Here is a 15,055-nt window from a genome sequence, read left to right on the forward strand (position 1 = left end):
ATTTATCTTATCAACATCATCATTTCTTGGACTTAGAATAGCTCTTTCCTTAAAGAACGTTGGATCAGTTCTGCTTGCAAAATTTTCACCGTAGATTTCTTTAACTATTGCTTGAATAGGTTTTCCACTTGTATTAAATAATAAATCATCCAGAATTTCTATCTCCACATCTCCACTATTTGTTTCGTTGATTTTGCCATCCCAGATATCAAGAAGCCACTTTGAAAAAGTGGCGAGAGCACCCGCATTCATACTATTATGTGCCTTGCGAAGTCTCAAATTTTTGGTAAGTTTAAGAATCTTACAACTATTCCAAAGAACAGATTGAGTTGATAGATGCTAAAACTGTCGCTACTCTTCCTCCTTCTGTAATAACAGGTAGAATCTGTCTAAAATCACCTCCTAACACAACAACTTTAACTCCAAAAATCTGGTCACACCTCATGATATCTCGCAAACTCCTATCCAGAGTTTCGTAACAAAGCTTGTTCATCACTGGAGCCTCGTCCCATATTATGAGCATTGCTTCTCTAATTCAGTCAGCAAGATCAGATTCGACATCGATCGTACACACATAATATTCATTAAGATTGATTGGAATACCAAATCTTGAATGAGCCGGTCTACTACCTTACAAAAGCAAAACAGCTATACCACTTGAAACAACATTCAAAACAATATTAACCTTAGACCTTAAATCAGCACCAAGAATAATCCACAAGAAAGTTTTGCCAGTACCACCAAATCCATGAACAATAAACATACCACCTTTGGCGTGATTCACAGAGTGAATGATTTCTTCATAAACACTTCTTTGCTCCTCAGTTAGAACAGGTAACAACTCATTGTACAATTCTTGTTGTTTATGAGGCTTATATATTCTCTCAAATGCGATAAGCCTATTTACACATGTGATCATCATACTATTATATGGTTTAGGCATTTTCTCATAGGTCGTAAGAGACGTCCCATTCGACCGCAACATCAATTCTATTTTCGTTAAACATATATTTTCTATCTGAGCCCGTGTCAACATTAGACCTACAATAGTAAAGTTAAACACTTATTTATTGTGTAAGAAGTCGTATATATAAGAATTGTTAAAAATTGAAATTTAAGTAAGAATGATGTTCAATTAACGACGCTAACCTCAACATCCACAAGAAGCAGTACTGTTTTTGTAAAGAACTCGCTGATACTCCAAGAATGTAAGACCTTGGCGTGTATACGCCAATTAGTTCTTCCGGAAAGAAGATAAGCAATTTTATCGAATCTCATGATTTTCTCAAATTAGGGCTTTTCCTGTTTCTTCTATGTTATCGAAAACGAAAAGGGGATTCTGGATTTGTAAGAATACAAACAGTCACAATTAAACGTTGCGTATTAATCGTTTTAGTGTCTCACCTTTTGTTTGACTATTAAATATTTTTAATATTTATTATTATATATATAATTACAGATTAAAGGTAAAGTTTGTAGTTAATAAATATGATCTAAAATTATATATACACTTTATGATACAACTAACAATTATATGTTTTCAAACAACATGTTGAAACCAAATAAAATATAATCATGTGAAAATTTAATTAATATTTTAGACCATCTACAATGTATTTATCTATTATTTTGTAATATAGAATAAGTCTAAATTAGAAAATGGTTTTCTCTAATGTGAAAGTCTATATTTGACTATAAAATAGAGGTAGTGTTAAAGATATTAAAAATCACTTTATTTAAGAAAAGAAATAGAATTAAAGTCCAAATATCCAAAACAATTATCCAACTATAAAACCATAATTATACAGTCTCAAATACCTATTTGAAAACATCATTAAGTGTTTTATTCTGTATTTCACATCTTTATCTATAATTAACACCTTTAAGTCTTTTCTAGTTGTGACTCGAGAGAAGGCAACATAAAGGTGTCCATGTGTGAAAACCGGTTTCGGTAGAAACAATCCAAAATGTTCTATCGTCTGATCTTGACTTTTGTTTATAGTAATTGCAAACGCCACGGTAACAGGAAACTGTCGTCGCCTCATACGAAAGGGAAACTTTGCATCAGATGGACTAACATACATCCTAGGGACAAGTACTCTATCACCAACCTTTTTTCCTATCAAGATTCTTGCTTCTATTACATGATTGGCCATCTGAGTAATAATTAACCTTGTACCGTTACACAAACCTCCCTTAGGATCTATATTCCTTAGCAACATGCCAGGTGCTCCTATTTTCAACGTTAAAACATGGCTTGACAATCCAGAAACTTGTATACTATTTAGGAATTCATGAGTGTAGATCATATTATCATGAGCATTTGTATATGACGTTTCAATATTATCAGAGCTAAGATATCCTCTCTCCTCACCTGTAAATAAAAAATAAAGATGGAGTTTTTGATATGTATTTAATATTAGTATTTTTGAAAATTATTACTTCAATATCCGTATTCCATATCCTATTTAATTTGCATACTTGGTAGCTTGCTAAGCATAAATTGATTTATCTTATCAACATCATCATTTCTTGGACTTAGAATAGCTCTTTCCCTAAAAAACGTTGGATCAGTTCTGCTTGCAAAATTTTCATCGTAGATTTCTTTAACTACTGTATTGCTTGAATAGGTTTTCCACTTGTATTAATTAACAAATCATCCAAAATTTCTATCTCCACATCTCCGCTATTTGTTTCGTTGATTTTGCCATCCCAGATATCAAGAAGCCATTTTGAAAAAGTGGCGAGAGCACCCGCATCCATACTATTACGTGCCTTGCGAAGACTCAAATTTTTGGTAAGTTTAAGAACCTTACAACTATTCCAAAGAACAGATGAGTTGATAGACGCTAAAACTGTTGCTATTCTTTCTCCTTCTGTAATAACAGGTAGAATCTGTCTAAAATCACCTCCTAACACAACAACTTTAACTCCAAAAATCTGGTCACACCTCATGATATCTCGCAAACTCCTATCCAGAGTTTCGTAACAAAGCTTGTTCATCACTGGAGCCTCGTCCCATATTATGAGCATTGCTTCTCTAATTCAGTCAACAAGATCAGATTCAGCATCGATCGTACACACATAATATTCATTAAGATTGATTGGAATACCAAATCTTGAATGAGCCGTTCTACTACCTTACAAAAGCAAAACAACTATACCACTTGAAACAACATTCAGAACAATATTACCTTTAGACCTTAAATCAACACCAAGAATAATCCACAAGAAAGTTTTGCCAGTACCACCAAATCCATGAACAATAAACATACCACCTTTGGTGTGATTCACAGAGTGAATGATTTCTTCATGAACACGTCTTTGCTCCTCAGTTAGAACAGGTAACAACTCATTTTACAATTCTTGTTGTTTATGAGGATTATATATTCTCTCATATGCGATAAGCCTATTTACACATGTGTTCATCATACAATTATATGGTTTAGGCATTTTCTCAAAGGCCGTCAGAGACATCCCATTTGACCGCAACATTAATTCTATTTTAGTTAAACATATATTTTCTATCTGAGCCCGTGCCAACATTAGACCTACAATAGTAAAGTTAAACACTTATTTATTGTGTAAGAAGTCGTATATATAAGAACTGTTAAAAATTGAAATTTAAGTAAGAATGATGTTCAATTAACGACGCTAACCTCAACATCCACAAGAAGCAGTACTGTTTTTGTGAAGAACTCGTTTATACTCCAAGAATGTAAGACCTTGGCGTGTATACGCCAATTAGTTCTTCCGGGAAGAAGATAAGCAATTTTATCGAATCTCATGATTTTCTCAAATTAGGGTTTTTCCTGTTTCTTCTCTGTTATCGAAAACGAAAAGGGGATTCTGAATTTGTAAGAATACAAACAGTCACGATTAAACGTTGCGTCTTAGTCGTTTTAGTGTCTCACCTTTGGTTTGACTATTAAATATTTTAATATTTATTATTGTATATATAATAACAGATTAAAGGTAAAGTTTGTAGTTAATAAATATGATCTAAAATTATATATACACTTTATGATACAACTAACAATTATATGTTTTCAAACAACATTGTTGAAACCAAATAAAATATAATCATGTGAAAAATTTAATTAATATTTTAGACCATCTACAATGTATTTATCTATTATTTTGTAATATAGAATAAGTCTAAATTAGAAAATGGTTTTCTCTAATGTGAAAGTCTATATTTGACTATAAAATAGAGGTAGTGTTAAAGATATTAAAAATCACTTTATTTAAGAAAAGAAATAGAATTAAAGTCTAAATATCCAAAACAATTATCCAACTATAAACCATAATTACACAGTCTCAAATACCTATTTGAAAACATCATTAAGTGTTTTATTCTGGTATTTCACATCTTTATCTATAATTAACACCTTTAAGTCTTTTCTGGTTGTGACTCGAGAGAAGGCAACATAAAGGTGTCCATGTGTGAAAACCGGTTTCGGTAGAAACAATCCAACATGTTCTATCGTCTGACCTTGACTTTTGTTTATAGTAATTGCAAACGCCACGGTAACAGGAAACTGTCGTCGCCTCATACGAAAGGGAAACTTTGCATCAGATGGACTAACATACATCCTAGGGACAAGTACTCTATCACCAACCTTTTTTCCTATCAAGATTCTTGCTTCTATTACATGATTGGCCATCTGAGTAATAATTAACCTTGTACCATTACACAAACCTCTCTTAGGATCTATATTCCTTAGCAACATGACATGTGCTCCTATCTTCAACGTTAAAACATGGCTTGAAAGTCCAGAAACTTGTATACTGTTTAGGAATTCATGAATGTAGATCATATTATCATGAACATTTGTATCTGATGTATCAATACTATCAGAGCTAAGATATCGTCTCTCCTCACCTGTAAATAAAAAAATAAAGATGGAGTTTTAGATATGTATTTAATATTAGTATTTTTGAAAATTATTACTTCAATATCCATGTTCCATATCCTATTTAATTTGCATATCTGGTAGCTTGCTAAGCATAAATTGATTTATCTTATCAACATCATCATTTTTTGGACTTAGAATAGGTCTTTCCCTAAAGAACGTTGGATCAGTTCTGCTTGCAAAATTTTCACCGTAGATTTCTTTAACTATTGCTTGAATAGGATTTCCACTTGTATTAATTAATAAATCATCCGGAATTTCTATCTCCACATCTCCACTATTTGTTTTGTTAATTTTGCCATCCCCGATATCAAGAAGCCACTTTGAAAAAGTGGCGAGAGCACCCGCATCCATACTATTACGTGCCTTGCGAAGTCTCAAATTTTTGGTAAGTTTAAGAACCTTACAACTATTCCAAAGAACAAATGAGTTGATAGATGCTAAAACTTTCGCTACTCTTACTCCTTCTGTAATAACAAGTATAATATGTCTAAAATCACCTCCTAACACAACAATTTTAAATCCAAAAATCTGGTCACAGCTCATAATATCTCGCAAACTCCTATCCAGAGTTTCGTAACAAAGCTCATTCATCACTGGAACCTCGTCCCATATTATGAGCTTTGCTTCTCTATTTAAGTCAGCAAGATCAGTTTCGGCATCGATCGTACACACAAAATATTCATTAAGATTGATTGGAATACCAAATCTTGAATGAGCTGTTATACTACCTTCCAAAAGCAAAGCAGCTATACCACTTGAAGCAACATTCAGAACAATATTACCTTTAGACCTTAAATTAGCACCAAAAATAATCCACAAGAAAGTTTTCCCATTACCAGAAAATCCATGAACAAAAAACATACCAGCTTTGTCGTGATTCACATTGTGGATGATTTCTTAATAAACACGTCTTTGCTCCTCAGTTAGAATAGGTAACAACTCATTGTACAATCTCTGTTGTTTATGAGGCTTATATATTCTCTCATATGCGATAAGCTTATTTACACATGTGTTCACCATACTATTATCTGGTTTAGGCATTTTCTCAAAGGCCGTAAGAGACGTCCCATTCGATCGCTACATCAGTTCTATTTCAGTTAAACATATATTTTCTAACTGAGCCCGTGTCAACATTAGACCTACAACAGTAAAGTTAAACACTTATTTATAATTTTTTTTTGCGAAAAAATAAATTACATTCAATTAACAAAAAAAAAAAATTTACTCGTGCGGGCAAAAACGTTTTGAAAAGCAATTATTGTCTAAACTTTTTTGTGGTCAAATATATCACTAATTCAATTCTTTTATAAATTTGTGTGGGCAAATATATTTTTAAATAATAGTTCAACTAATTTAACAAACCAAAAAGTAAATTAAATTAATTATAAAGCTAAAAAGGATTCCAACAAAAATATGAATGGAAAAGAATTAACTTAAAAAGAAGCTATAATTTATCTTCAACAGTAATATTTATTTTCCATTTTTAATAATTAAAAATTAATACGATTATTTTATTTTCCGAGATTTTCTAATTTTCGTTTAAAAATAATAATTCGTTTTTTAAACATTTTATTTTTAAAAGTGAAAGAAAAATAATTTGTTAACATTACTCGTTTATATTTTCAATATATATACATTTAATTGTCAAGACGTTTTGTCTTATTTAGAATCTTTGTTCCTCCTTTTGGTGATAGAGTATCCAGCCGGAATAACATGGTGTTTCCGGAGATTTAAAGCAACCTTATGAGATTTTGTCGAGATCACAAAAGATTATGTCATATCTTCAAAATAAATGGATATTTGTAGTATATCCTCTCGAGATTTTCAGTTCCTTCTATATAAATCAAACCGTCATAATTATCTATAAAAATTTACAAAAGATTTTAGTATTTATTTTCCATTTAAAAAAAATAAATAAATGGGATATGAATATTTGATTTCCGTTTTTTTCTAATTTTCGTTTTTAAAAGAAAAATAATTTTAAAAGTAAAACAAAAGGTCTGTAGAAATTTAATAATTTTAAAAACATAGATATTCACAAAGAAATATTTGCAATATACTCTAGTATTTATTTTTCAATTACTTTTAAATTTTAAATAAGATATAAAATTTAGATTTCTGATTTTTTTTATTAAACAAAATGAGAAATTTACAATTTATTATAAATTATTTATCCATCTAAAGCAATTTTAAATTAACAATAATTGTAAATTGTTATAAAAACTCTTTCTAATCTTTCTTAATCTCTTTCTTTCTTGAAAAACCTCTGAGATATAAAATCCCGAATCCAATTAATATTCTTTCCTTATAATATTTCTTCTTATTCTTTCTGTTGCTTTCCTTTATAATCGACTTATGCCTCTTATTAGTAATGTGTCTAATTTGTATTATTTTTTCGTTCATGTTTATTTTGTGAATCGGTTATAACATTAGATAATATGCTACTGCAATTGTTAATAAGACATAATATATACATCAATTAATGATTAATTTATCCTCGTAGGGATAGCTCTTCATTATAATGCTTTATTGATTATTGTCTCACAATTACTGAAGCAACTAAGCCCACATATCCTCTTTTTTTTTTTTCATCTGAAGGAATATATTAGTTAATAAAGTCCACATGTTACAAGATATGATTTTTTAAACTTCTACACTTAATCGTTTAACCGATGGGCAATCTAACCAAAAGCCTCCTCGAGAAATCAGCCCTATACCAAAAAATTTTAAGGGAAGCCTACTGAAACAAGAAGAGGATTAATAAACCCTCTCATTCTCAAAAACATTGCTTAACCAATAGGGATGACCAATCGCTACATAGGATTGCAGGCGACAGTCTTCAGTTACACTTTTGGCAATGAGAGTGACTCCTCTACTCGCCGAGGCATCTTCAATTACAAATCTCCAAAATATAATTCTTCCCAGAACTCTCCATATCTCCGATGCTTGGTAGCGGAAAGAAGGCCAGGCATTTGGTCGTAGAACAGCACCAACAAGCTGCACATCCTCTAAGGCAAAAATTACATGATTCATTTTATGGTTGTGCATACATTCTATTGCCCAAACAGAAACACATAAACTTGCCTCATCTCTAGAGTTAACCTTGTTAAAAGCTCTCCTGCTATGAAGTAACACATTCCCTGTGTTATCTCTTAAAACCCAAGAACCACCAACCAATCTATTTCTCTTTGACCAAGAAACACCAATGTTGCATTTTAACCAGCCTCTGACCGGAGGATTCCAAGGAAACGAAGAAACAGACCTGAAAGAGGGATCTGTCTGACACGGTAATAAGTTTGTAGTATCGACTTCATTATGTACCTCCTGGGCAATAAACCAATCATTGACATCTTGTTTTATCTTTTGAGCCGATTCTAGAGGAGAGAAGCTTTTACCTTCAAAAAACAAAAGGTTCCGGTTTTTCCATATTCTCCATATGATCCATGGGAAGCTTCTTCTTAATGTGAGAGGCCATTTTAAATTATCCTTGTTGACAAGGAAGTGTTGAATGATTGAGAACACCGAGGCATCAACCAATCCTCCTTCAGGCAAAGGATAATCTGATAATGCCCAGATTTGTCTAGAGAGAGTGCAGTTGAATATAGCATGAACTATTGATTCTCCTTCTAACCCACAGATTTGGCATCTGCTATCAACTTTCAATCCTCGATGAGAAAGAAGATCAGCTACCGGCATCGCTCCACTAAGCATCTTCCATAAGAAAATCTTAATTTTTGGTTCAGTCTGTAGTTTCCACATCTGTTCTTTAAGGGGATTAACAGAGGGTTGAATAGAGGCTTCCAACAATAGAGGATTGTCTTTTGTGTTTACTGCTAGCCAATAAGCTGATTTCACTGAGAAATCCCCACTCTTGTTATGATTCCATGTCCAAAAGTCTTCTGAAGAGACAACCGGTTTAGACAATCTGATCAGGGCAATATCTGCAGGGAAGAAATGTTCTTCTAGTTTGCCAGGGTCCCAATCTCTGTTTGAAACAGATATTAGTTCATGAACGTGCATATTGGGATTGATGAAATCATTTTTGATCCAAGGTGCTCTCATTCCCTCCTCTTCATCATTGAGCCAACGATCTGTCCATACCCTTATGGAACGACCATTTCCAACTTTTTTAACCAGTCCTTTCATAAGGAGATCTCTTCCATGTAGAATGCTCCTCCAACCAAAGGATGGTCTCTGTCCAAGAACAGCTTCTGTGAAATTATTGTCTGGAAAATATCTGCTTTTTATTACCTTGGAGAAAAAACAGTCTGGAAAATGGATAAGTCTCCACGCCTGTTTAGCCAAGAGTGCTTGGTTGAAGAGCTGAATATCTCTGAACCCTAGACCACCGAGTGCTTTTGGGAGACACAAACTATCCCAGCTCTTCCAATGTATTTTCCGGTTATGTTCGTGTGAGCTCCACCAGAATTGAGCCATAGAACTGATAAGGTTGTCACAGGTGGTTTTGGGGAGTTTGAAACACGACATGGCATGGACTGGCATGGCTAAGGCGACTGATTTGAGCAAGATCTCTTTTCCACCCTGAGACAAGGATCTAGCATACCATCCAGAAAGTTTGGATTTTAATCTATCTTTGATGTAGTTCAGCATTTGTACCTTGGAGCCACTGAAGCATTCAGGAAGACCAAGGTATGTACCTGCTCCTCCCTCATTGTGTATGTTAAGAATCTCTTGGATTTCTTTTTTTTGCTGCTCTTGTATCCTTGCCCCAAAGGTAATAGATGATTTGGTCAGATTAATGGTTTGTCCTGTAACTTCACCGTATCTCTTGAGAACTTGTTGGAGCATAAGACTGTCATCTCTGTTTGCCTTACAGACGAAGAGGCTGTCATCAGCGAATAATAGGTGATTGATTATTGGACCACTATCCCTGAACTGAATACCACTTATCAATTCTGCCGATTGAGCCTTGTTGAGTAGATGGGTTAAACCTTCTGTACAAAGCACAAACAAGAAAGGGGACAAGGGATCTCCTTGTCTTAGTCCTCTTTGTGGTGTAACCATTCCAAAAGGCTGGTCATTAATGAGTATTGAGTAGGTGACTGATGTTACACAAAACATAATCAGATTAATCCATCTCTCTTGAAAACCTAAAGCACCAAGTAGTGACTTAAGGTAACTCCATTCAACCCGGTCAAAGGCTTTTGACATATCCGATTTCACTGCCATGTATTCAGCGGAGATAGTCGGGTGTACGTTAAGACTGTGGACCATTTCGTGTGCTACCAGTATGTTGTCAGAAATAAGTCTTTCGGTAACAAAGGCTGTCTGGGCTTCAGATACTATCAGAGGGAGCAGGGGTTGTAGTCTCTTCACTAGGATCTTGGACACTATCTTGTATAACACTGAGCATAGACTGATTGGTCTGAGATTAGCCATTTCAGTTGGGTGAAGAGTTTTAGGAATCAGACACAAGTGAGTGTAGTTCCACTCTTTCGGAAAGGATCTTGTTTCGAAAAACTTTTTAACTTCTAAAGTTACTTGAGATCCCACCGTCTCCCAATAAGATTGAAAGAAGAACCCTGACATGCCATCGGCTCCAGGTGCACTAGACGGCTTAATGGCAAAGGTTGCACTTTTGATTTCTTCGTCTGTCACTGGTTCTAAAACCAGGTCTCAAAGCTCGATGGATTAGACGACGTAAACAGATTTTGAAAATAAGCACATGCCACTTCCCCTTTGGCTGCCTCTGAAAATTGTTCATACCCATTGATGTCTTTCAGTTTTTCAATCCTTTTTTTTGATCTGTTACCCTTTACTGAGGCTTGGAAGAATTTCGTGTTCCTATCTCCGCAACGCATCCATTTCTCTTTGCTCCTTTGGCTCCAATAAGTTTCTTCATCCCTGTAGGCTCTTGAGAGCTCCCTTTTTAAGAATCCAACATGTTCTAAGTCGGGAAGACTGAGAGATTGTTCCTTCTCCAAGGCATTTTCCACTTGATGGATTTTGTCTTTCGCATTGGAATTATTTTCCTTTTTCCAAGTGCTCAGGGCTTTTCTACAGATTCTTATGCGATCAGACGTTGTCGTTCCAAGGCGTGAAGAAGAAGAATTCCAAGCTTTTATAACTTCAGCTTCTACTTCTGGCTTATGAAGAAATTTTTTATCAAAACGGAACTGACCTCTGTATGCCTCTTGTGAGGATAGTAACTTCATGAGAACTGGTCGATGATCCGATCCTCTGAACTCCAGGAAGGATTGGTTTGATGCTGGAAATTGAGAAAACCATTGTTTATTTCCAAAAACTCTATCCAGTTTGCTCTGGATCCAAAGATCATATCTCCTGCCTGCCCAAGTAAACCCGTTGCCTTTGCTAGAAAGTTCTTCCATCTGACAAGCTTGTAACATCTCTGAGAAAGGTTTAAAGCATGATTCACTTCTTCTCGGACCTCCCAGTTTTTCACCATTGTGAAGAATATCATTGAAGTCACCTACCATGCACCAACTCTCTTTTCTGTTTATACCAATCCTGGTAATCCTTTCCCAAACTACTTTCTTCTTCAGGAAATCCGGATCTCCATACACACAGGAGATGAAAAAGACCACTGTCCCAAACTGAACATGTAGATCCAAAAGGTTCTTATCAGCGAACTTTACTTCTATTTGTACACTATTCTTACTAAAAACAGCTAAACCACCACACTTGCCTACTGGATCCACTGTATACACCTTGTCATACCCCAACCATTCTTGTACATCTACTAAAGTGTTCCTATCATGCATAGTTTCCATTAAAAACAGAATCTCAGGAAAGAGTTTTTGACGCAATTCCCTGAAACGAGGAAGAGCCAAGTCTTGAGACCGTCCCAAGCCTTGGCAATTCCAGCTCAAAAGGCTCATTGGACATTAGGCAATCCCCCCATTGGGATCACCTCTCGAAGGATAAGCTTTTGAGCTTTAGCAGAGCTTGTTCCTTCATCTTCTGCTTTTCTTTTGTCATTTCTTCCCACCATGATGCCTGATTTTAGGGTTTGAACATCACTTTTATCCGATGTTTTGAATGGCTTTGGTTTCCTGTTGCTTTTGGGAGGTCTTCCCCTTGCCTTGCCCTTTTTAGAGATAAACCCGGACGGACCAGCCTCAGAGAAACCAGTCCGGAAAACCGTTGATTTACTCTGAAAAGGTTGGGACAGACCGAGAGACATCTCTCCTCCAAACTCTGAGAATCCTCCATCCTCTATCGGGTAAGAATTGTCCAGAGGAGTGCGGTGAAAATAATGTTGCTGACTGGAAAGGCTTAATCCTATAGAGCGGTCCTCATCTAACAGTGAACTGTTTAAGGACTGATCTTCATGGTAATTAAAAACCAACCCTTTTTCCTTGTTTAATTCTAAGTGGACCACTGGAGCAGGGTCCAATTGAAGGATTGATTTTTTTGCCAGAGGGTCCTTTTCGACTTCACCTACAGATTTTTTCACCCTCTCTTCCTTGGTTGATTTGGCTTCACCATTTGCAGCTAAGAGGTATTGGCGCATACCTTCTAATACTTCAGGGGCTATGCTAGGTCTTCCAGTGAGAGAGTCTACACCAACCTGTTCTTCTCTCAAAACACCAAATAAGGGATCAGATTCTTTCAGTACTGGATCCTTCTTTTGCCTATTTGATGTCTCTCCTGATCTTCTTACTAGTGTTTCCTCTTTGATTCTTTTGATGAAGATTGGACAGACTTCTTTATCATGGGTCAACCTTTGACACTCATAACATCTCTTCTGGATCCTCTCGTATTGAAACTTCACTGTAGTAGATCCACCTTTGATGTTTATAACCTTTGATCTTCGTAAAGGTCTTGACACGTCGAAGAAAACCTTTACTCTGACAAACCCTTGGAGTTGAGGTCTCTCTGGATCAAAGGCGACTTCAAGAACCTGGCCAATAAGTTCCCCAAGAGATGTAATGGCTGGTACCGTGAAGTAATTGATCGGTAGGTTCCAAATCTGAATCCATATAGGAATGCTATGGAGATAGTTCGGAGGAGGGAACTCATACCATCGATCTACTGTTATAGACCATTCATTAAAGGTGTGGGTACCTTTGTCAAGAACATCTTGGAGGTCATGCTCAGAGTTGAAGATGAATTGGAATTTTTCCTTCGAGAGAGCAATTCCAGTGACTTTACCCACTTTCTGCCACTTCCTAAGCATATTGCGAATTAGGCTTTGCATATCCTGACAGTCTGGGTTGAGGAGGCGACCAACCAAGCTTATCTTGTTTCTTTGAACTGAAGAGAATTCTGGAAGGTCAGGCATATCAAATGGAACATCTTCTTCTTCTTCTTCTAAAGACATCGCCAATAGAGCCTTATCCATGGCAGCAGACATCGTGAGAACTGGAATTAGTTACGAAAAGAGCTTCTTGATAAACAGTGGTTTTTGATGAACTCGATGAAAAACAGAGAAAAAACTTGAAGATTTGATCTGAAAATGGTTTACGGCAGCGCTAAACAAGGGTAAGATCGAGGAAAAAACACGTGTAAAATTCCAAATGCTCACAACTCTGACCTAATGAAAGACACTAGATGAGAAGGAGAGTCCTATGCCCAACAAGGGAAACTGAGTGGCCGTCTGCAATATTTTTGTCTAAGCCCACATATCCCACATATCCATGCTTCGGTTTATTTAATTCAATTTCTTTGGTCACTATTGTTTAAATATATGCTGATCTGATTTCATTATAATATTTTTTAATTTTTCCTAAGTACATGAACGTGTATTTCATTACATAATGTTTGATTTCTGATCGAGACATGTTTATATACTGATTTATTAGTTTGTCGAAGTAAGACTCATGCTTATAGCTGGTCTAATATCTCGTTGGTTTACGTATGTATACAACTATATTATATATGAGTGAATTATAAGAATACATAAACGCTGATTCAGGTTGTCCCACTTATTTCTTATATATTTTATTATTGCTTTGTTATTTACCGAGATAACTTATACTCGTTTATTTGACTATTATTTGTATATATATATATATGCAGTTGAGGCTGGTTTTAGTCGGTGAAACTCTTTGAATGCCGTAGCCGACCTCTCAGTTGATGAGTCAAACTAAAGTTTTGCTGTTGCAACATGAGTAGGACAAAGCAATATTCATTGCCAATAATGTCTCCTGTCTCCGTCTTGGATTTCTAATAACGTTTCATGGAGATAAGTATTATTTTTTATATTTTATAGATTAGCATTTAAAGATCAGCTCTTCCTAATCTTTCGATCAATTTAAGAAGAAAAAGAAATATTAGTCACAAATATTTATGAAGAAATATTAGTCATAAAAAATATTTAATCTATTTGTAAATAGAAAGAAATTAAAGTTTTTAGAAAATTACTATAATTTTTTATGAATATAATTCATTATAATTTTATGCAACTATAATCATTACAAAAAATATTAGTAATAATATTATTTTAAAAAATTAAGGATTCAGTTAACAAAAATTAATATCTAAATTTCTTTATATTCAATTTTGTAGATCAACAATTATGGTCAATGAACATCCATAAATTCAACTAAAACAAAAAAATTGTAATATATTACATATAATTAAAATTATAATTTAAATTTATTTGTAAACAAAAAGAAATTCAAGTTTTTAGAAAATTATCATAAATTTGTTATGAACAGAATCCACCATAATTTTTGTGCAACTATAAATTGTCATTGATCTCTCTTATCATGAGCTCATCATAATAACACCATTACATATATGTCACGTGTGTACGTATATACATATATATTTATATATTACACATGTCGACAAAAATATAATATGCATACACATTTTACACTATATATATATATATATATATTTTTTTTAACACTATATTTACAGTGTTCTGACAATGTAAGACTGCATCAAATTCTCTGTATCAATATATTATTTTAATTAGCTACTGAGGGACGTAGGTATAAATTAATAGTCTATAGATTTGTGGGTTTTTTTTAAACGAATATGATGTCAAAAATAAACCCAAAAACGAATATACCAATATCTTTGAAAAAACAATATCTAACAATAAAACCAAAAATAAATAAAGAAAGAAAAAACCAAATACCTATTATTTTAAAAAAATTAAGGATTCAGATTAGCAAAAATTAATACCTAAATTTCATTAT

The 15,055-nt window shown here is 34.3% G+C and overlaps 2 protein-coding genes across 2 annotated transcripts; both read right to left on the reverse strand.

The window, feature by feature from the left end:
• Positions 1–7,398: 7,398 nt before the first annotated feature.
• On the reverse strand, positions 7,399–11,917 carry LOC109125994 (uncharacterized). The gene is given in 2 exon segments (XM_087463192.1): positions 7,399–10,555; positions 10,558–11,917. Coding segments are annotated over 2 exon segments (4,101 nt in total). The 5' UTR covers positions 11,780–11,917; the 3' UTR covers positions 7,399–7,676.
• Positions 11,808–13,257, reverse strand: LOC147950455 (uncharacterized). The gene is made up of 2 exons (XM_087513348.1): positions 11,983–13,257; positions 11,808–11,897 (listed from the first exon to the last, which is right to left on the reverse strand). Exons 1-2 carry the CDS (start codon positions 13,255–13,257, stop codon positions 11,808–11,810), a joined length of 1,365 nt encoding a protein of 454 aa, XP_087369474.1.
• Positions 13,258–15,055: the final 1,798 nt, after the last annotated feature.

Source organism: Camelina sativa, chromosome 1 (assembly GCF_030686135.1).
Source record: "Camelina sativa cultivar CO46 ecotype springtype chromosome 1, ASM3068613v1".
NCBI lineage: Eukaryota > Viridiplantae > Streptophyta > Magnoliopsida > Brassicales > Brassicaceae > Camelina > Camelina sativa.

Bases quoted from the DNA above. Each gene is read 5' to 3' on its own strand.
- LOC147950455 (XM_087513348.1), bottom strand. From the start codon at position 13,257: ATGTCTGCTGCCATGGATAAGGCTCTATTGGCGATGTCTTTAGAAGAA. The intron at 11,898-11,982 runs GCAAGGGGAAGA...CCCTAAAATCAG, and splicing joins TTATCTCTAAAAAGGGCAAG to GCATCATGGTGGGAAGAAAT.